This window comes from Micrasema longulum, unplaced genomic scaffold (genome assembly GCF_059751315.1).
Source record: "Micrasema longulum isolate JH-2025_06_02 unplaced genomic scaffold, ASM5975131v1 h1tg001827l, whole genome shotgun sequence".
Lineage (NCBI taxonomy): Eukaryota > Metazoa > Arthropoda > Insecta > Trichoptera > Brachycentridae > Micrasema > Micrasema longulum.
The window spans coordinates 62413-84669 of NW_028279001.1; the positions used below are offsets into that span (position 1 = coordinate 62413).

Here is a 22257-nt window from a genome sequence, read left to right on the forward strand (position 1 = left end):
CACCACGAAGCGTACGCAACACTCAGCTGACCCACAATGGAGCAAACTCCTCAATAGGTCAGCATGAGGCGAGCGCTTGTAATCATTTTGTATCGGAGTTCAGAGCGGCAATATTAACAATGCAATCGGCGACCGTTCACCCCTAAGTGGCTGAATCGATAATAATATTTGTTCCCGACTGACCTGGATATCCTGGTCGGTGAGTTCCGACAGGATTCGGATGTGCCCGGTGATGGTCCCCTGCGCGGCGGCACGCACGATGTACAGGTAGGTGTCGTTCCCGTCCTGAGCGGGGCCCTCCACGGTGAGCGCGGCGCTGGACGGGGTCACGAGCAGCTGCCGCAGCACGGGCGCGGGCGCGCGCACGCGCAGCTCGGCGGCCAGCGCGGGCGGGGGGGCCAGGCGCAGCGCTGGCGGCTCGGCGCGCGCGCCCCGCAGCAGGCGCAGCGGCAGCGGCCCGGCGCTCAGCGCGCCGGCGTGCGCGAGCAGCGCGACGCTGCTGTTGAAGCCCGCCACCCCCGACCAGCTCACGCGACACACCCACGTGCCTGCGAATATTGCGTATTATCCACATTGTAACGATCATTTCAACCGATTCACCGAAATAACATCAATAATAGATCTCACACACTGTTTTACACACCCGGAAGCCGCACAAATGCAAGTCAGAATTCACCCATTAATAGGACAATTCGAGTGCTGAATACGGCGGCTTCTGCGGATATTATGGATTTTTTTTTCTGTTACATATCGGCAGTTTAGCAGCTATCTGCTTTCTATTCATTAATTTCTAATTTATGTTTACAGTCTGCATTATGTGATGCCCGTAAAAAAATTCAGATTACAATTGTCAAATAAATAATAATAAAACACAATCATCATCAGACCCACCTGCGCTACATTGCTCGATGGAATGCGGCGTATCCCGATCATCCAATACGGGAATGTGAGGTAATCAGTCTTACGCTCGAGAAGGCCAGTCCAGGGACAGTAATATACTTCAGTGTAAAACCATCTTTGTAAACAAATATTTCAAGTCAACCCTCCCAGAAATCAAACCCGGGATCTCCGGCACGTAAGGCTTCCGTGCGCGGCGGCGCACACGACACACGACACACGGGCGGGTGCGGTCCCCGCGCGGCGCTGGATAGGATCACGCGACGCTCAGCGGGCGCTACTGCACTAGGAGGCCGACGTTTCTGCATTTGATTTCTTTTTATGGGATTTTCACCCACTCCGTGTAACAGAGATGTTCTAGATACGCTACAATTGGATTGTGAATGCGGTGTCCAGTGTATGTGGATAGGCATATTACGGTGTACGGAATGATCGGTGCGACTAGAAAAGGTCGGGTGGGTCCAGGGGACGCAATCTGCGATTAAATAAATCATCTTTCCTGGCATTGAGCTAACATCGCAGTGAGAGAAGGTGATTTCACTGACGACATACGGAGCTAGGCGGAGTATCCGTACGGAGTATAGAACAACGCTCACCCTTGACGATGTCCAGCGCCGGCTCGGCCGCGAGGTCGTCCCCGGGCGGGCGGAGCTCGCAGGAGAAGGGCGGGTCGGGGAGGGGCTCCTCCCCATCCTCCGCATCCACCGACAGGCACTCCCCGCCGCCGAACAGCTGTGGATGTAAACCCCGCTCTATTACTTGCGGATTTCTTTTCAATAGTGTAAATAATCAAAATTTTAAATGGAATGTTCAAATCGAACGTATTAAGAATAAACTAAACAAACAGATTTACTTTTTAAAACAATATGAAATATAATCAGCTCAAAAGAACTTCTAAAAATGTATTATGCAGTTTGTCGATCAGTTTTGGAATATGGTGTAATTGGATGGGGATGTGTAAATAACACATTACTCAAACATTCCACTCTGATGCTGCAAAAGCAATCGAAAATTAACACAACTTTCGGTCAAAGAGGGTTGGTCTACTTCTCCGATAAAATGTACAACCTATTTCCACTGTCTGTAAGGACAATTATTTATCTATTTATATGTACGCCCAATGGGCATTTTTAAGGACATATTTATACATAGAAAATTACTATAAAGAAAAGTAGAAAGACACAATGGTATATAGTAGACTCCGTGGGAGTGGAATCGGGAAAGAGGTGTTAATAATTGAATTTGATGCAGTGGTCGTTTGAAAGAAGACAACTTGTTATCGAAGAAATCAAGACTGGTATGTTTGTTGGCAGACCTGAGAATTCTGGGCATAGGGGAATGAAAACCATAGTTAGTTCTGTGGTTATCGGTCTTGAAGAGAAGATATATTTAAGCTAGTTTCTTACTCATTATACATATATTGGTCTCTGGATAAGCCCAACCTCCAGCCCATCTTTCTTAAAAATCGATGTGGAGCTGATTCAATATTTTAGATGTGAACATTATGATGTTTTAATTAACATGATTCTTGAGTGAGACCAGATAACAGAGGAATACCTAGGTGCGGGCGAACTAGGGAACAGAAGACTTTTGAGGGTATAGATATTTTTGAAGTCAGTAAGTTGTCCTTAGCTAATAATATGAAGAACATAAAGACAATATAAATATATGTGCGCTTATTCTGTCATTTACTTAAACATTCTTAATCTTCATCAATTATGCCACGCTCGATTGTCATATAAATTTGTATGAAGTAAACTGAGCGAATAATATTTTTATTTTTTAAACGCAAACCTTTTAAATTATAGAAAAATATCGGAGCTTTGTTGATATATATCTATCTATCCAGGAAAAATGTGTTTTTATGCATCATACAAAATACCTAACTCAAGCGCGCTCGCTAGCCTACTGCCTCTCCTTAATATCTCACCAAGATCGGCAGATATTCCAACAGAGGAGAAGATATTCGGGAAGGGAATACGGAAGCTCGGGCGGCATTACCACATTGGAAGTCTTGTCCTTCTCGTCCGCGGCGGCGAGCACCAGCGGCACGTCCAGGGGTCGCAGGTCCGTCAGCACGAGCTCGCGCTCGGGCGGCGCGAGGAAGGCGGCGCGCTCGGCGGCGCGCGTGCGCACCTCGCACGCCGCGTGCAGCGCCAGCCCCGGCGCGGCGAGCTGCGCGGCGCACGCGGGAGCGGGCGAGCGCGCCTGCAGGCGGCCCGCCGCGCTGGCGTGCAGCGCGCGCGCCTGCGAGCTGCTCCAGCGCGCGCTGCGCACGCCGCTGCGCACGCACCACACGTCGCCCACCGTGGCCGTGACCTGCAACAGACATACTCGATACAACAATGTAAAAAACAAAATAATGTTTATTTATTTTTTTTTTTTAATAAAAACTTTTATTAGCGTAAAAAAAAACATGCAGTAAAAAAATAGAACAATTAAGGTTGAACTTGCCAAAAAAGAGTCTGGCTTTTGAGTTTGGCATGTTTACAAAATATTATAAAAAAGAAACAAAAAAATGCAAAACAAAATAATAAAATGAATAAAAAATTAAACAATTGTAAAAATTGAGAAAACTTAATACCTACTAATAACAGGCACATATTGTACATACATTTTTGTTTTCAAAATACGGTTAATGTCAATTATGTCAGGAAACTTTTCTTTAAATTATTCCTTAATTTTCCGTAATTTATTTCTTGACGTAGATTTTGTGGTAAATTATTAAAAAGCTTTATTCGAATCTATCGGAAAGCCAACAGACATTTATCAAATTATAAAATACGTAATATAAATATATTTCGTAAGGTCCAATTAGAGGCTTCCTCTTAAAATCAATAACATAAATAATTGTCATATAAATATAATACAAAATGTAAAATAATCTTAGAGTAATAATCAGCCATTGGCTATATTACTCTAAGGACCAATTGACTTTTTGTATAAATGTAATATATAACTTTTATTCATTCGCAGAGGTATATGTTTCTGATCTGTTATTTATTTATTCATGTATGTATTTATGCTTTTAACTTAATAGTTAGTTCATAACATCATTCTTCAGGTGACTCATTGTACAGCTTCAATTCCTTGTGCAAGGAGTTTTGAGACTCTGTTGTTCTCCTCATTGGTAATCTTATCTTTTTTTATCCCTAGTTTCGTCACGATTTATTAAGAAAAATTACAATTACTTTATCTGCTACATGTTTTAGGTATTACATTTCTCTGGATTATGTCTAGTCTGCCTAGTTAGGTACAACCTGTTTTGAGGCAGACATTTTTATGCAAAATAATAATAACACGACTACCTACTACTTAATTTATTGTACGGTTATATTTATTATTTAAGAATGTTTTTTAGCAATTTTTTAGGTTTTTCTCTGCCTACACCCAGTAACCAATTTTTTACAAATTAATTTAATTGAATCCGGGTAATGGTTTCGCAATGTTCGGGTAACATATTGAATATTTTGGGGCCCAGAAACCTGAAATTTCTTTGCCCGAATTCAGAGTTTGCGGTAGGCCCCGTGACCCATCCTCTAGTTAGACTTCCGGTAGTGTGGGAGTGTTCCTTTCGGGATTAGGCAGAATAATTTGCTTTCACAAACATTATTATTGTAAAGATGCATAATTGCCTTATATCTAAGATCCCGAATTCCTCGAACAACTTGATTGCTACATTATATATTTTTTTTATTAGGTATGATCCACTCCGTTAAACCATCGAGAAATGTCAGTAGAAAAACTCAATCTATAAATAAATAACTGAAATATAAATACTAGAGGGAGAATAGTCACCTTGAGCGGATACACGGCGGGCAGGATCCGCAGGGAGACGTAGTCTGAGAAGGTGACGTCGCCCACACTGCCCGTCACCTCGAGCACCGTTCTGCCAGACTGGGCCAACACTATCTGTAATATGACACACCACTTACTTTACTCGACGTCACAATGATAACGCTTATATATAGAACATCCGCATCTTGTAAATACATCCGACACGCTTCCGCACATTGAAAATGGGAAGCGTCGCTCTTGCGCAATTCGAATGCAGCTCCCAGTTTCCCGGGGGCTCTGCCCATAGAAAAATTACTCATAACCATTTTTGGTTAAAATTTAATAAGGATCATTTCTGTCCTTGACAAAAGGGTGTTTACACTAGTGTAAGGGAAGAATATTCGATTTAACATACAAACAAACAAACAAACAAACCATCACGCCGTTTCTCCGTAGGGGTAGGCAGAGAGGATAGAACGCCACATCACTTTATCTTGGCATACAGATCTCGCTTCCTCTACATTCATACATCTTCTCATGCACGCGTGCTGATTATTCCGACTTTTGACATGTCCATCTTAAAGTTTTTGTTGGATTTAGTCATGCCATGTTTTTCTCGGTCTTCCTCTATTTCTGCATCCATCAACATTCGCATTGTAAATATTCTTAGCCGTTTTCTCGCTGTCCATTCGTTCTACATGTCAGAACCAGCGCAGAGCTCCTTTCTTGATTTTGTCGATAATGCTTGTCTCAGCCTTACATAATGTACGGATCTCAACATTTGCGCATCTATCGTACATAGTTTTACCACACATTCGCCTGAGAGATCGCATTTCGACAGCATTCAGCCTACTTTCATCCCTGTTTTTCCAAGTCCATATTTCGCTCCCATACATCAGGGACGGGACCGGGACTCCGTTGTGAACTGCCAATTTTGCCTTTTGTGACAAGCATTTATTTGCCAAGGTCGATTTAAGTGCACCGTTCACTCTGTTCCCGGCACTCATCCTCCTTTCAATATCTTTCTCAGTCATTCCATCCCTAGTGAACATACTTCCCAGATACACAAATTCCTCTACTTGTTTTAGTATAGCTCCATTCACAGTGATTTCACATTTAGTCATGCTTTCATTTCTTTCGAAAACCATCACATTCCATTTATCGACATTCATCAGCAAATCGCTTTTCTCGCATACATCATAGACCTTTGTTACCAAGAATTGCAGTTCCTCTTTGTTGTTAGCAAGGAGTACAGTATCGTCAGCATACAAAAGACAATTGACATTTAAATCACCCATTTTTGCTCCCAGTTTTAAGCCTTTTAGTTCTTTCATGCAGTTATCGATATACACGTTGAACAGCCATGGTGACATAACACATCCCCGCTTCACTCCTTTATGAATGTCAAACCACGATGTGTATGATCCGTTTACCCTAACACACGCTGTGCTCTCTTTATACAGAGAAGCAATAGCACGTGTTAGATTTCCGCTTACTCCGTACTCCGACAACACCTTCCATAATTTTTCTCTGTCAACTCTATCAAACGCTTTTTGCAGATCGACAAATGCGCAGAAAAGCTTTTGGTTTTTAGCGAGAAATTTCTCTGTCATGTTTCGTAAAGCAAATATTTGATCCATACATCCTCTTCCATTCATAAAACCGCTCTGAATATCCCACACTCTATCCTTTGTAACTTTTCTTACTCTCTCAATCAGTATTCTTCCATACATTTTGCCAACAGCGCTCGAAAGGCTGATTGCTCTATAATTTCCGCATTCTACTTTTGAACCTTTTCCCTTGTATAGAGGCATAACAACGGCCCTTCTCCAGTCTGGAGGAGGGTATTCCTCCTCTAAACATCGGTTGAAAAGTTTGTGCAGCCATACAAAAATTATTTCACCACCCGCCTTTATAAACTCTGTAGCAACATTATCAAAACCTTGCGCTTTTCCATTCTTCATATATTTGGCAGCAATTCTTATTTCTTCCATTCTTATCTCTGTCGTACCATCATATGCATTTAAACTTACCTGAGGAGGTGCTGCAGTGCTTATATTTCCTGTATGTGTTTCATACACCTCCTAAAAGTATTCCTTCCATCTTGTTTTTATTCCACTATCATTTGTCACCATTTTCCCATCTTTTCCTTTTATAGCTGTCATACATCCACTTTCATTACTGTTTCGGGAATTTTTCACCGTTTTCCAGAATATCTTTATATTTTCTTGGAAGTTCTCGGTATTTTTTTGCACACTTCGATAGTCTATTGACAAAAAAATATTATTTTAAAAAACCACCGAACTTCCTCATTGAGAAATAGCGCATACAAAATGTAATAGAAAATACCTCCAGAGAAGTGTTGAGTTGATGGTCAACATGCGCGAGATCGGCACGGGGCGTGCGCGCGGTGAGCTGCGCGGGGGCAGAGGCCAGAGGGCGGCCCAGCGCGTCGTGCAGCGTGGCGGACGCGCGCACGCGCAGCCCCTGCGGCAGCGCGCCCGGCCCGGAGAGCGCGCCCAGCCCCTCGAGGCGCAGCGTGGCGTAGTGCGCGGCGCACACCTGCACGGCGAGCGCCAGGCGCTGCGCGGGCGCGCCCACGTTGGCAGCGAGCAGCGCGCGCCCTTCGCGCCCGTGCGCCCGCACCTCCCCGCCGGGCGACACGTCCACCAGGGCGCCGCTCGCGGCGCTCTCGTCCTCCCACACCCTGCGTGCCCGATGGACTAACATTAATACTGTGATAACTTTGACAATTTACTACTAAGAACCATCGCCTAAGATCGGCATAAATTACTTTCGAGTCGAGACTCGAACAAGTTCAGCTCGAAGTAATTACGAAGTGATTTTAATGCATTCAGAGCATTATTTACCTCATCTTATCTGACATTTTTACGTATGTTTCTTTCTCTACATTTATTTCTCGTGGGATTTTTGACATTTCTATTTGAGATTTCAAGTGCGGTATACCTTAAATATTTACATGACGTAAGAATAACAGTTCACTCATACATAAGAATAACAGTTCACTCATACATAATAGGGCCTGCCATCAAATCATATGCATTAGCCTCAATTCTATACCTGTGTAGGTATATCACAACAACATTTTTGAGAAGAGAAGGTGGATGTTCAATCTAAAATCAACATTTCAATCAAAAAGAAGTGAGGGTGGCAGTGTCCAGTTTGAGACTGAGACTGAAAGTATGAGAAAATGTGCAGTTATTGCATTACTAATTTTTTAAATAATTTTCTGGACTATAATGTACTGAAATAAAAGGTTTTATCTCTCAATCAAAAATCAAAGTAAAATTTTGAATTTAGATAAAATAAATACAATATTATTTCTCCTAAATGGTAGAAAATTTTATTTACATGGTATCACTTTTTTTTTCTATGGCATCACTAAAAACAACTGTTGCTTATTTAAAAAAGGTATCACATTTTTATAACTTTTTAAACCATCTTCTTTTTCATAACGTTTAATATTTCTCAAGTTACAATTTTAAACTATATGGCATCGCAATTTATTGATATAAAAAACCTTATTGTTCCTAAATGTGCGTCAACTGCGAATCATGAATTACATATCAATATGGTATTTTTGCTCAAGCAAAAAGTAACCATAAAGGGAGACACTTAAACAAAAAGATCAATTACACTGCACCTGCTTTGAATTTAGTTTAAGACAATAATTTACCCTTTATTGGTTGTACATCTGCTTTTATTCTTTATTCTTGTGACACTCGCGGTGGCGTGCGGACCGCGGTATTGCTTTTAGAATGACATTAATGGCTTTTTTGACACATCAAACGAATTTCGAAATTTTTTAAACGTAAAACTGGGGTTATGAAAAATGTAAAAAATATTAACTAGGGGAAAATTTGTATGAGAAAAATGGGACTTAAACATTTCGGTGTAAAAAGCGGGAAAATGTAAAATGAGGTTTTACTGTGCATAAAATTGAATTTGTTTTACGTAAGTTTTATTATTTGAATATCTTATTCATACTTGAACTCGGGAAAGGGCGCCGTGGGAAAATCAAAAGGCGCAGCAACTCGAAAAAGTTTCGGTCCCACCGGGTTAGACTGATCCTCTTATTGCAGTCCAATACTGTACTATAGCGTTTCAATCTCCGCTGTAGTTGATCATGTACCGACCTGAAGGTGACCTGATCGGTGGGGTAGTTGGTCCGCAGGGTGGCCGAAGAGTGGGGGGCGAGCAGCAGGGGAGCGAGGGGGCCGGCTTCGGAGGAGGGGGCCACCAGCTCCAGGGGGAGCAGCACCTGCAGCTCGCGCTGCGCCCCCCAAGACAGGGAGCGGCCCGCCACTCCGCCGCCGCCGACTTGCTGTAAAGGAACACACATTTTATCGCATGTATGTGTGATAAGAAAACTTTTGCATGGAGTTGATAAATACTTAAATTGAATACAATTACATTCAAACTTGGTAAACAATCGAACGGGAAAGATGGGAGCGACTAAATTTGCTCGTTATAAGCATCACTTATTATACCAGAGAGTTTTTTTGAGAAAGGGAACATATTATAGTCGCCATTGTATATTACCACTAAGTAAACGAATAACAGAGAACAGAACATATAATTCGTACAGTATATTAAAAAAAAAAAATTGTTATTGAAAATTATAATAAATGCTCACAACTAGATAAGTAGATAAGTATCTAGTTGTGAGCATTTATGTGTCTAAGTAGACACAAACACAATATAATCCCGAAGCCCGGTGGCATCGTTCTGTTAAGTTAGCTGCTCATTTAGCTTATTTAAAAAATGATGCGTTCAAATGATTGAACCGCTTTTGCGCAATTGTTTTTTTTTTTTCGGTATGTGCGAGAAGTCACTCATCATAAAAGTATGAAATGTGCTGGTTTCTTCCATCTTCGACAGATCAAATCCGTGCGGAGAAATATTCCTATAGACGCAACTAAAGCTCTTGTAAATGCTTATGTCGTTTCGCATCTAGAATAATTTTATTGGAATATACGCAAATCTCCCAAAATATCAAACTTATATACTTCAATTTGTTTTCAATGCAACAGCGAGGCTTATTACGGGAATAAAAAATATTCTCAAATCTCACAACATCTACGAGATTTGCACTGGTTAAAAAGCCCAGAGAGAATAAAATACAAGCTTTGCTGGACAGTATTCAAATCCCTTCATGAAATGGCTCCGAGATACCTATCGGACCTTTGAAAATCAAATCAAAGAAAATCTACTCTTAGCTCAGCATTCAGGAAAAGGAAAACTTGTCAAAATCCGGCGCTCCCTAAACACTAGATTTGGAGATCGTGCTTTTGCCGTTGCCGGCTCCTCTGCCCGGAACCGATTGCCTTCAAACTTACCAATCATCGACAGTCCCGGTCGGTTCAGATCCCAACTAAAAATCTCACTTCTTAAGGTACCCTCAATTTAAATCAAAAAATATAATATGTCACTTTAGTTTAGTTAGAATGTAAGTTTAAGTATACAACTGTATTTGAGATGATTTTTCACAAAAATGGCGCTATATAAATCAGCCAAATATTAATATTATTAAAAGAACTATAAACTAAAATGTCAATTGATGTTTTCATAACCGAGTTCGACTGTATGCTAAAAGAGTCACTCACCGTAACGTTGAGGTACACGGTCACCTTCCCGGGGCGTACGGCCGTCAGGCGTACGGACACGCGGTCCGTGTCGTCCGGCTCCAGTCCTGCAAGTGTAAGGGCGAGGTGAGTAACATTGCACGCGCGCGCGCACTCCCTATCGGCGTGTCCGATTTGTTACCTGGGTGGGCGAGCACGTCGGTGACGGTGGCGGCGCCATCCCCCCGCACGCTCCAGGAGAAGGCCAGCGCGGGCTGCAGCGCCCCGAGCTCTGCGGGACCGATGCCCTCCGACACTCCTGATGCGCGTAACCAAAAATCAGACACAAATTATGTTAAATCGACAAGTAAATGGCGGTGTAGTAAATAACATATTGTTGAAATAATAAGAAATATTACAACTATACAACTTTTGATTGCTGTCTTCGATCAGTACGAATTTTGAAATCATCCTCCAAACACATTTGTAAATAACTCACTACTAGAAAATGGGAAGCTAGTTGGAGTAGAGTGGGATTTGAACCTCGGACCTCTGATCCGCGAGTCCGCAACACTAGCCACGGTCAGATATTAGAAACATCACTTCTCCCTGTTGATTTGAAGGATGCCATTGAGCGAGAAATTCGTGCGATGCCGTGTAACATGCTGGAGAGGGCAGACGAGTGCGGCGAAAGAGGGTAGACACTTACCAGACATTGCATAATTTATTATTAAAAAAACCTTACAATATGTAAACTTTCATTCGTTCTGCACATTTTGAAATAAAAAGAATTGCTAGAACTCAAAATTTACTGCTTACTATTATTTATAAAACCATCAGGTAACACTGGCGGACCCTGTATGGAGTATCGGTGTTCTAAATAAATAGAACCGATATTAGATAAAAAATAATTGTCAATTCAGAGACAAAAGTCAAGATTTCGGATTGAATTTTGACAGTATGTGGGACAGCGTTAGCGCATGACATACCCAGCGTCGGCTGCCGTTTCGGGCCTTAAAAAGAATACGGGACATGCGAGATAATTTACCTGTCGCCCAGAGGGGCATGGTGTTCCCGGCCAGCAACGCGGGTACGGGAGCGTGGATGGCCACGCCCTCGAGGCGGCGCACGCGCACCGTCGCCGTTGCGCGGCCCAGCAGCGCCCCGTTGGCGTGCGCGCGCGCCTCCACCACGCCCGTGCCGGCACTCAGCGCCTCGACCACTCCATTGACCAGGGTCTCTGGATATTTAAAACAAATATGGATGCGGTATAAAGAACATTCACGAATACCGAACAGATGAACACGTGCGAACCACGAGCCCACTGCGTGATAAAATCCACACGGTAAAATAACATAGGGTGGATTGATAATTATTATATTATAATATTTATTTATTTAATGCCAGGCGAACGCAATAACCGGTACACCGTAAGGCCGATTAATCTTCGCTCAATTTCCTTTTTCAGGATTTTTACATGAGAGCATCCGCTAATTTTAAATAAATGCAAAAGACTATAATAAATGCTAATCCACCCTAATTTTACTGTGCCGTGTGAAATGAGCCTCTGTCGGATATCACGCGGCCAGTTTGTTTATTTGGAAATTGGTAAGAAGTATTTTATTCCACACATATTTAATGAACCGTATTGATTTCTTCAATTATAATCTAACAAAAATGTTTTTAAAAATACTCCTAATTACCATCGGCGACAACACAAGATTATGGTATTCATTGAAAAGAAAAGTTATTAAATGAAATGAATATTCGATCAGACTAAAAATAATACAGAAAAGACTGACAATGAAGCTAAAGAAATTTCAGACACTGATAGTGATGATACATAAATAAGATGCCTATTTCAAAATCCTTTTTATTATGACTTTGTTGTTAATAATGTTTTTTATTGGTCTCATAAATAAAAGGGTGTGTCTTATAATCTAGGAAATACGATTATATATTTCCAACCAAAATAATACTGTTTTTTTTAAATGATAATGACATTAAAATACCTTCTCCCTGCTTTCAAATTCAAACGCCTAACACACATTCAAACACCTCGCTAGGATGGACTTCTCCGGATGAACACCCTCAATGAACACGAAGGATCAATACTCACTGACGACTCCCTCCGGAGAGCTCTCGGCGAGGGCGAAGGTGACGGCGGCGGGGTGCGGGGGCCCGCCCTGCGTCCGCAGCTCCAGGGAGCCCCCGACTAGCAGCACGGTGTCGCGCGGGACCAGCTGCAGAGGCAGAAACACGCGAGTGTGAGCCACGCCGCGTACGTCCCCCGCCGAGAGATGCAGCTCCGCCGGGCCCTCTTCCAAACCTGATGCAGAACATGAGCGTGAATTACCCGATCGTTAACACCGCACTCGCTAGCACCGCGCGGACTCCGTCCGTCGAGAACACTCACCGGTGACGGTGACCATCAGGCTAGCTCCGGCGGGCGTCGCGGGGTCGGGCGCGACCTTCAAGCCCGGGCCGGTCTGCGCCGCTATGGGCGGCGCGCCCACCGTGGCCGCGGGCAGGCACGCGCCCGCCGCGTCCTGCAAGCACACGCGCACGCTGGCGGAACGCCCGCGCTCGAGAAGCGGCGGAAGCTCGGCGCCCAGCGTGAGCGCGCCCAGCACGCGCACGGACAGGGCGGCGGGCGACGCGCGCAGGCACGGATCGCGCACGGTCACGGTGAACTGGCCCGCGCGCAACGGCCGCACGCGCAGCGCTCGCGCCGGTAGCCCTTCGAGCGCCACGCGCGCCACCTCGCCCGAGGCGGCGCTGAGCACCGCGTGCCCGGAGCCGTGAGCCAGCGCTACGCGCGCCTCCACTCCGGAGGACAGGTACACCACCAACTGAAACAGAGCCAGCTGAATTCCTTCCCCAGAGTGTAAATCTACAAATATAGCGAAAGTGGGTGGCAGTATCGGCCGCAGTGTCGGCACCGGGGACGGAGTGTACCTTATCTGTTTCGATGCGGAGAGGGCGCACCACCTTGATGGAGAGGGCGGCGCGGGGGGAGGAGGGCAGCGGCGGCGTGTGTCGCGCCCCGACGCTGCGCAGCACGGCATTGTCGTACCCGTACACCTCCGCCAGCAGCTCAGCCGCTCCCGGCTCGGGGAGGTCTTGCGTGTTGATGGACAGGCTCTGGGACAGTAAATACACCGTATTATTTTATTTATTCAGAATTCAAATAGATGCTAGATATTTAGACTGTTGATATTAACAAACGTATAACTAAAAGCTTCTGTTAAAATGTACCTGGGAGTGGTAAGCCACCGTGGGCACGGGAAGGAAGTCGTCGCTCGCGTGCGCAAGGAGGCGGCGCGGGCCGAGCTCCCCGACGAGCCCCGAGGGCCGCGAGGACCAGCCGAGCTGCAGCGAGCTGGCGTTGTGGAACTCCTGTCCCGCCGCGTCCAGCACGCGCACCTCCAGCTCCAGACTGCTGTCGCCTCGCAGGATGGCCACCTGAAGGGAAGATTGCGGAAGAGTGAACAAGCCATCGGAGATGTACATACATAGGTATGTGAAACTTACCGTAGTTCTTATAGCAGTAAAGATACAAATATATAATGTGCTATAAATACACAAATGCTACGCTTCATCAAAATATTGAAATCCCTGCGGAATACAAAGGGGGCAATCAAAATTACAATTGAAAGATACAGAAGCCATACCTTCACTATCGACCCCGTATCTTCAAGTTTTGAGGTGAGTACCTCGACATGTCCAACCGAGCACTTCTCGATTTAATCATGATTTATTTAAATTTTCAATTGTTTTGAGGTGGCTACTTTATCTTAGAAGCCTATTTTAAATACGATAGAGAATTTTTTTTAAATTTATTTCAACAGAGAGGGAATACGTTTTTGAGAAGAAAATATGGAAGTCTAGGCATTTACAGGGCTTATGACATGTCACTGGCTGGTTTAAGTGGCCACTTTAAACACTGTGTAACATTCACCATTCTGCACATGTTTGAACACCCACATTTCCTCAACTCTTCCACCTGTTGACTTTTGTGAAGTAAAAGAGCTGAAACCTTTATCACGCGGGTGAGATTCATCCGGCTGAACCAAATCACCTACTAGGCAACGCCTGAAAACAATTTTCCAATTTTTATACTTCTTCTTTTACCAGGTAGTAATTCAACAATGTTTGAGTATGTCCAAATAAATTTAAATATGAACAACTCCCTATGGAGAAAATCCAGCCAGTCTGCAAGCATTTGGACATACTCAAACATTATTGAGAAAAAAAAAAAAAAAAAAATCTTAGAGCGCGAAATCAATTTTGGCAGTTAAGACAGCATCACCCGGTGGTTTGAACATTCGAGGTATAACCACCTCACTCAGCACGCGCGTTAGATTATTGACATTTGAGATGACTTAATATGCTGTGAGGTGCAATGGCAACACTTGGAAAGAAATTAATGTTACTACTATGAAAAATAAACATTCCCATTGTATAGGGAAATATCACGTTTAATCAATTAAGGTCTATGAAATACTGTCCGGTAAAAAATAATAGATTTTGAAAATACAATTAATTATTCTAAATCCATTTATTATATCATTTCCCTATTGCCCCCCTGATATCTTTAAAATGATTTAACCCTACCTGGGAAGCCTCGGCCAGGGGGCACGCCGAGTCCGGAGGCTGACTTTGGGAGATGGCCAGCGAGTGTGGGCTGCTGCAGGACACGCCCAGCTGCGCCTCCCCCAGCACCGCGCCGCTCTTGTCTCCGTACACCTTCAGGGTCATCTCCGTCTTCCCCAGCTGGAAACACAACCTGCCGTCACTACGCCGGTCACCGCAACACACGAGTCTTCGGAAGATATCTCATCATTTGTACGAACAGCTAAAAACTATTATCGGAGACCCGCCGACCCGTTACTTCGCAGCTCCTCGGTAGGTATAACGCACGATGTCTGATGAGGAAGTTCGGGGGACTATCGAACTGAGCCAAAAATAACTATCATAATTATGAAAATACTCACCGTTATTTCAAAATTACACCGCCCGTGAAGTCGCGAGTTCGGGTCAGTGGAGTTATCAAAACACACATCTGAATGGTGAAACATAACAGGGGAGAAGCGAGGGGGGCGCGGCATGGCTGAAGCTGTATCAGACTCCCCCCTCCCCCCTACTCATTTCTCCCCTGCAGAAGTAAGCAACCAGTTGTTTTTTTTATATTTCATTTTTGTAAATTTTATTCGTTCTCAAAAAATATTTTCATGTGCTAATATGTGATCTTGCTCATATTAATCGTGCTCATATTGATCGTCACCTGTATATCAATATATTTATGTAAAATGTGTAAACAACGGTTACTAGTTCAAGGATTAAAGGTGTTATAAAAATTATCACGTTTTAATTAGTTATGAAGCTGAGAGATTAATAAGTTCATTTATTTCCATATGAAAACATTTGTCTTTTATGAGAAAATCAATAGTGTTCCGGACGGGTAAAATGAATAAAATATAATAAAATATGTAAACTAGCTAGAATCCCCGGTATTTGTACGACTGAGCGCCAGGCCCCCGGGAGGGCGCGCGCCCACGCCGCGTCCTGATCCGCGACCCGCGCCTCGTAGCGCGGCTCCGCTCCCCCTATCCAGCTCAGGGGGCCTCCTGAGAGAGAGAAAACCCTCGACTTATTTATAAATATATCACAGTTGCGCCGAGAAAGAGACAATAAAGATAAATGATTCACTTTCGAGCCTGGCCTCAGTAAAACCGGGGCAAAATATAGCCTTAGAATGCCTAAATATAAATATAAAGTAGTATTAAACGTAAATTAAGCCCTAGAAAGGGCAACTATATTGTAATTATCATGTTGCGCGCGTCGCGGCTGCCGACGAAATAAGCCACCCCAAGCCAGCCGGAGCGGGTGGGACAGCTGACTCACGGGGCCCGACGCGCATCGCTTTATAAGGCGTGTATTTCGCCACAATAAATCAGTTGAGTTCCTAACTCTGAGCACTTCACAAGTGTTTCATTAAGTTCTCCCTTCTGTACACCCTCCTGCACTTCGCTCTTGGCTCCGCTCTGCCGGCTGACTGCCTTCGCCTCTCTACACCACTCGGACCGGGTGGAAAGTCCTTTTCAGGGCTATTGAGGTTGACTTGCGGTCGTCGCAGTTGTGCCCCTACCTTCCGACTTTGTCTTTGACTCTGTCTGGGAGGGTGGCTTCTCGTTTAGGCCGGGAAGCCTGACTGCGGCAGACGCGGGTGACGAACCAGCACAACACGTGGTAACGCATACGTTACAAATAGTTTTTAAGAGTTACACGTTTTTAGAATTGAAAAAGGATGTTTTTTTTATTTTATTTTATTTTATTTATTTTATTTGGGAAATCAACAGTTCTACATACATATTTTTAATAACCCTCTATGGAACTGAGACATCGATATGTGGTATGTAAAATCTAGCCCAGTTATTGAGACTGCACGTTGAGACCAGACCTTTGTAACAGCTTATTCCAACCATCAATATCATCGACAGCCCCTGTGGGGTGATACTCGATCCCGGTTCCATTCCCGGTGAGTGCGCAAAAATTGAATGTGAATTTTCTCAAGCCAGGGTGTTCAGCTTGTAAGTCAGCACCGTAATCGGGACTCCTGACCTGTTGTGATGCATACAATACTAAAGTTTTACCTACCATTAAAACTCTTATTATGTTGCCTTCGTCATCCAGAACATATTTTATATATGTGAGAGACGACATTTCGATTCTTGTCTTGTAGTGGTCTAAATTAGCTTCCATTCTCCTTATATTGTCAACACTGGGATGACATCATCTATATGCTCTGTGATTGGTCGTTTGTTTTGTCACCGGCAGTTGGCATCATGCACAATTTTTTGTCAATTCTAATCTCACCAAGCAGTAATTAAATATGTTCTGGATGACGAAGGCAACATAATAAGAGTTTTAATGGTAGGTAAAACTTTAGTATTATGTAGTGCCGTTCGTCATCCAGAACATATTTTATATATGTGAGAAGTGTTTGTTATCGCCTTGGTGACAAAACTGATGTCAATTGTGAGAGGTTGTTAATTAGTCGAGTATAGGTTCAAACAGATTTGTGAGGGATGGCAATGTAGAGGAGCTGCCACCTTCCATTACTTCCCTTCTGTAGTGTTTTGCGAATGTGTTCTCGCTCTTCCAATTTCCTCTTTCCAGGATTTTTTCAATTGGGCAATTTTCTAACCAGCTGAGCGATGCTACTGCTGACCTTGTACTCCCTGCTGATTCATCAATGCCAGCACTTCTTAGGACTGTTTTCACCCATCCTCCAATTATTGTTCTTGTGGCAGGTTTTGGTAAGCCCGTGGTTGAGATAAATAAGTCTGGTATGGAATTTAATTCTTGTCTTCTTACTCTAGATAAAGCGCATACTTCTCGAAGCCAATATACCGGATCCGTACCTTGTTCTGAGGACGCATTAAGTTTCCACCCGGACTGCTGGCGAGTTGCACAGTCAGTTTTAGATCCAAAAGCTGGCCAAAGAATAACATGGTCCCCATTGTCCACAAAGCTGTCTGGTGTGCATCGTAACAGAGTAAGGTCGTGCACTCTTCTCCCAGATGCGAGTAAAAGTATGACAGCGCATCTTCGAGAGGCCTCAAACAGAGTAACTGTTTCTGGAAGGTTTTCTTTTAACCAGTTACTAACCTGTCTCGGGTCCCAGATAGGTAATACTTTTTTCCCTATAGTAGTATTGACTATACCCTTCATTACTTGTTTAACTACCGTGTGATTACTAAGCCTCGATTCACACTCTGGGTTAGTTAAAGTTGAAATGGCCGACTTATGAAGAGCAATGGTACTAGGAGCCAAGCCTTCTTTAAGTTTCAAGTGTGCTAAAAATCTTGCTAGCTGCGAACCTGATGGGTCAATCCTATTAACATTATGTTTAACACACCATTGGCCCCACCGTTTCCATGCTGATTTGTAGGCAGTTACTGTGGACGATCGCCACCCAGCATTGAGAAGGGCCTTTTCACGTTCTGACCACCCATTTATCGCTCCTCCCCAGCCCCAATCATCCATACTTCCATCTCTAGTTTTTGGATCTGAGGAGGGTGAAGACCTGTTGACATATCCACTAGGTTTTCGGCTAGGTTTGTTATTCGCAAAGCTGGGGCTAGGGCTCTCGACTGGAGATCTGGCAACCAGAACACTTTGGGCCACCTTGGTATTACCAATAGGTAAATACCGACACACTTGTTTAGATGTTCCAGGACTCTCGGTATCAAGCACGGTGGTGGAAACACCCATGCCAGTCGGAAGCGCCAAATTCTGCTGAAAGCATTGTGGAATAGGGCTGTTGTGTCGGTGGGGTTTATGGAAACATAACTGTTTACCACGTGAGCTGTCTCGGACGCAAATAGGTCCACCATGGGTCTGCCCCACAAGCGGAATATTCGGTCGGTCGCTGAAGGTAGAAGGTGCCATTCGGGTAACAAGGTCCCTCGTGAAAGATGATCGGCGAGTCCGTTGTATCGCCCCGGGAGATAATACACTTCCATCCTTATATTGAGAGCATCCACTAGTGCCAGAATCTGATATGTCAACTGAAGAAGGTTCGCTGATTTCGTACCTCCTTCGTTGCGTAGATATGCCAGTACCGTCCTGTTGTCCGATTGAATGAGACAAGTAGAATTGCTCAAACTGGCTCTCTGATACTTCAATGCCTGGAGAATAGCAAACATTTCTTTGAGGTTGCTGTGCCATTTGGTTTGTTGCGGTGTCCAGCAACCTGATAGTGGAGTGTCGTCTACCTGCGCTCCCCATCCGCTGTCTGCTGCGTCTGTCGCAATGAAGTGGCATGCTTTCGGGAAATGAATAAGGGAATGGGTACTCACATTGGTCATCCACCAGTTTAGGTCGTCCAGTACAGTAAGGTTTACAGGTACCTTCTTTCGGGGTGGCAGCCTTGACATGGCATGTGACTGAAGCTGCATCTGCCTGCAGTGCAGGCGACCCCTGGAAACCACAAACGCTGCAAAGTTCAGCTGTCCTAGGATGCTCTGTACCTCTCTCAGGGACCATTTTTTCCTTGTTATAATATTCTGCAATGACTTCCGTATTGCCTGGCACTTGTTTTTGGTTAGCATCTTCCGATTGAGACCAGTGTTCCATGAAACTCCCAGATATTCTATCCCTTGTGTCGGTAGGTGAACACATTTCTCTCTGTTGATGGTCCAACCAAGGGATTGTAAGAATTTCAATGCTTCTAGAGTCTGCAGCCGGAGAGTTTCTCGGCTCTGATGTGCTAGGAGAAAGTCGTCCAGATAAACAATAACTCGAATGCCCTTTCTTCGAAGGACCTCTGCGATCCAATTGGTTATTGCTGCAAAAATTTGAGGGGAACTGCTCAAACCCTGGGGCAAGCATGTCATCTGCAGACATTGACCTCTGTACACGACACGTAGAAAACGACGATGGGTCTTTGCAACTGGTATATGAAAATACGCATTCGACAGATCTACTTTTGTCAAGTAGTCTCCGGGTTGCAAGAATTCGGGCACTTTGAAGTGGGAGATCAGGGAAAACTTTTTCACTCGCACAAAATTGTTTAGCGCTTTCAGATTGATGATGGGACGATGAGTCCCGACGCTCTTCTGCACTAGAAACATCTGGGACAGGAAACCCCGATTCATGGGTGCTAGTTCTAATACTCCCATTTCTAGCAACTCCTTTATCTGTATGTCCATTTCCGCCGTGTATTTTGTGGCAAAATTGTGCAGTCTTATCCGAGTGGGCCGGGATAGCGGTGGTTTTATCCAAAATGGTATCCGATAGCCATTGAGAATTTTTAGGGCGAAGTCGGGGGCATTTGCGGTACGCCATTGTTCTAAAGAACCTTGCAATTGCCCTCCCTGAAATCGCCCGGGCTGGTTGTCAATTGTTTTGGGGGCGACGGTGCGAGGTCTGCCCACGCCCCGTCTGCCTCCGAAATTTCCGTCCTCTGCTGGCAGAGGAGGAAAGGCCAGAATGGTGACCGGGGTCTGCCCGCCGGTACTGAAACGGAAATTGGGTGGGACCCAGATTTCCTGCAGGAGCACATTGAGTCTGTTTGACTGTTTGTGCTCCGCTCTTTGGCCTTGACACTGTTTCCCTAACCCTGGGGGTCTGCGGAAACTGAGCCCTAAAGACTTTGCTTGCCCCACCCAGTCTCTGCAACTGGGTGACAAGTTTGTCCTCATTGAACAGATGAGTCACCGTGGGAGGAATCTTTTCCAGTGTTGCCTTATCCCCTGGAGTTCTACAGGTCCTTAGAATACGGTCCCGTCTAAATTCAATTATTTCTGCCCGCTTCCCGCAAGCTATCTGGAGTATGTCATCGTTCTTTGCAATGCTTCCCCCAAAAACATCCTGAAATCTTTCTGCCAGGGCCTCTGGCGAAAGTTCAGTATCTGGCTGACAGCTCCAGGTCAAGACATTTTGAATAGATTCCTGGAGGGCCTGCCGTTGTTGGAGCGCTACGTGGGAGATGGCAGCAAAAGCCCTCTCCATACCTGTGAGTTGGACACAAGCAGACGTGATAACCTCACAGTTTACCTCCAACTCTTTGAATCCCGGGTCAGCAGCATACTCCTTCAGCACCTTGGCGTAACGGACATTACACCAACCGGGGGTGTCGAAATTCTGTAGGCGTTCCACTGTCTTTAACATGGCATCGGTCGGTGCTCCCATTAGTGGTTCCTTAAGTGCCACTGCGGGGTCCGGTACATGAAATACCGGAGCCGTGGATGTGCTGCAGGCACTGACACTAGGCCCTGACACATTTGGAGTCTCCACCGGGCCTAAGGGAGACTCTTCGTCTTCGAAACCCTCAAATTCACTGTCAACTGCGCCAGATACGCCGCCGGCATCTCGCTTAAAAACGAACTTCTGGAGATCGCTTAACTGGCGCGTCAGCTTTTTGAGCATTTTATTTTGAGACTTTTTCCTGTGTCTCCTACTTTTTACGCGTCGCGAGCCATCCGAACTCGAATCAGAATCCGTGGTCTCATAACGACGCTTGCTCGTACTTGAGTCCGTGTTCTCACTTCGGTGTTTTTTGGTAGTTTTCGCCGGAGTCGGCGGTTCCACAGATGACATTACGGCGCGCGAGGGTTATGTGATGATAAAGATATGTAAATAATATTTGAAGCGCAACGACGCACGTTGTTTTTAAAAAATAAAAACCGGTAAACAAGATGGCGTCTACAAACAATGCGCGTCACTAATACGAAATTACACGAAAAAACAGTGAATAAACGCAACACTCCTAGTCAATTATATCATATAGTTTTCTTTAAACAACGGAAGCTTTTAAATAAACAATTGAGTTATCTCTAGCACTTAATGTATCACAAAAAACTTAGCGCGAGATAATTCGTGACCACATAGAAAGAATTTCTATGTCAATTGACAAAAAATTGTGCATGATGCCAACTGCCGGTGACAAAACAAACGACCAATCACAGAGCATATAGATGATGTCATCCCAGTGTTGACAATATAAGGAGAATGGAAGCTAATTTAGACCACTACAAGACAAGAATCGAAATGTCGTCTCTCACATATATAAAATATGTTCTGGATGACGAACGGCACTACATAATACAATAGTGAAGTTACCTTGAGACAGGCCACGGTGTAGACGTGCAGGTGCTGGGCGCTGGTGGGGAGGGCGCGCGCCCACGCCGCGTCCTGATCCGCGACCCGCGCCTCGTAGCGCGGCTCCGCTCCCCCTGTCCAGCTCAGGGGGCCTCCTGAGAGAGAGAAAACCCTCGACTTATTTATAAATATATCACAGTTGCGCCGAGAAAGAGACAAATCAATAAAAGGGAAATGCCATAAATCAGTTCATGTACAATAGGAAAATATTGGCAATATCGATCGATTCAATTACGACAAGAAAAAGAAGTACCTTTGTAAAACATAACAATTTAGTTATTTTTTAAATATAATTACCGACATTAACATACATTGTATAATTTATTAT

The 22257-nt window shown here is 44.4% G+C and overlaps 1 protein-coding gene across 1 annotated transcript in view; it reads right to left on the reverse strand.

The window, feature by feature from the left end:
* Window positions 1-22257, reverse strand: part of Gp210 (nucleoporin 210) — a 58897-nt gene that overhangs the window by 15427 nt on the left and 21213 nt on the right. Inside the window, exons 14-28 of the mRNA XM_088238078.1 lie at window positions 21891-22024; window positions 14877-15035; window positions 13518-13724; window positions 13218-13403; window positions 12676-13111; window positions 12379-12588; window positions 11308-11499; window positions 10462-10578; window positions 10302-10387; window positions 8832-9019; window positions 7024-7381; window positions 4696-4809; window positions 2899-3216; window positions 1494-1629; window positions 184-548 (exon numbers count right to left, since the gene is read on the reverse strand). Coding sequence (XP_088094204.1) covers window positions 184-548; window positions 1494-1629; window positions 2899-3216; window positions 4696-4809; window positions 7024-7381; window positions 8832-9019; window positions 10302-10387; window positions 10462-10578; window positions 11308-11499; window positions 12379-12588; window positions 12676-13111; window positions 13218-13403; window positions 13518-13724; window positions 14877-15035; window positions 21891-22024 — 3206 coding nt within the window. The remainder of the gene's footprint in view (window positions 1-183; window positions 549-1493; window positions 1630-2898; window positions 3217-4695; window positions 4810-7023; window positions 7382-8831; window positions 9020-10301; window positions 10388-10461; window positions 10579-11307; window positions 11500-12378; window positions 12589-12675; window positions 13112-13217; window positions 13404-13517; window positions 13725-14876; window positions 15036-21890; window positions 22025-22257) is intronic.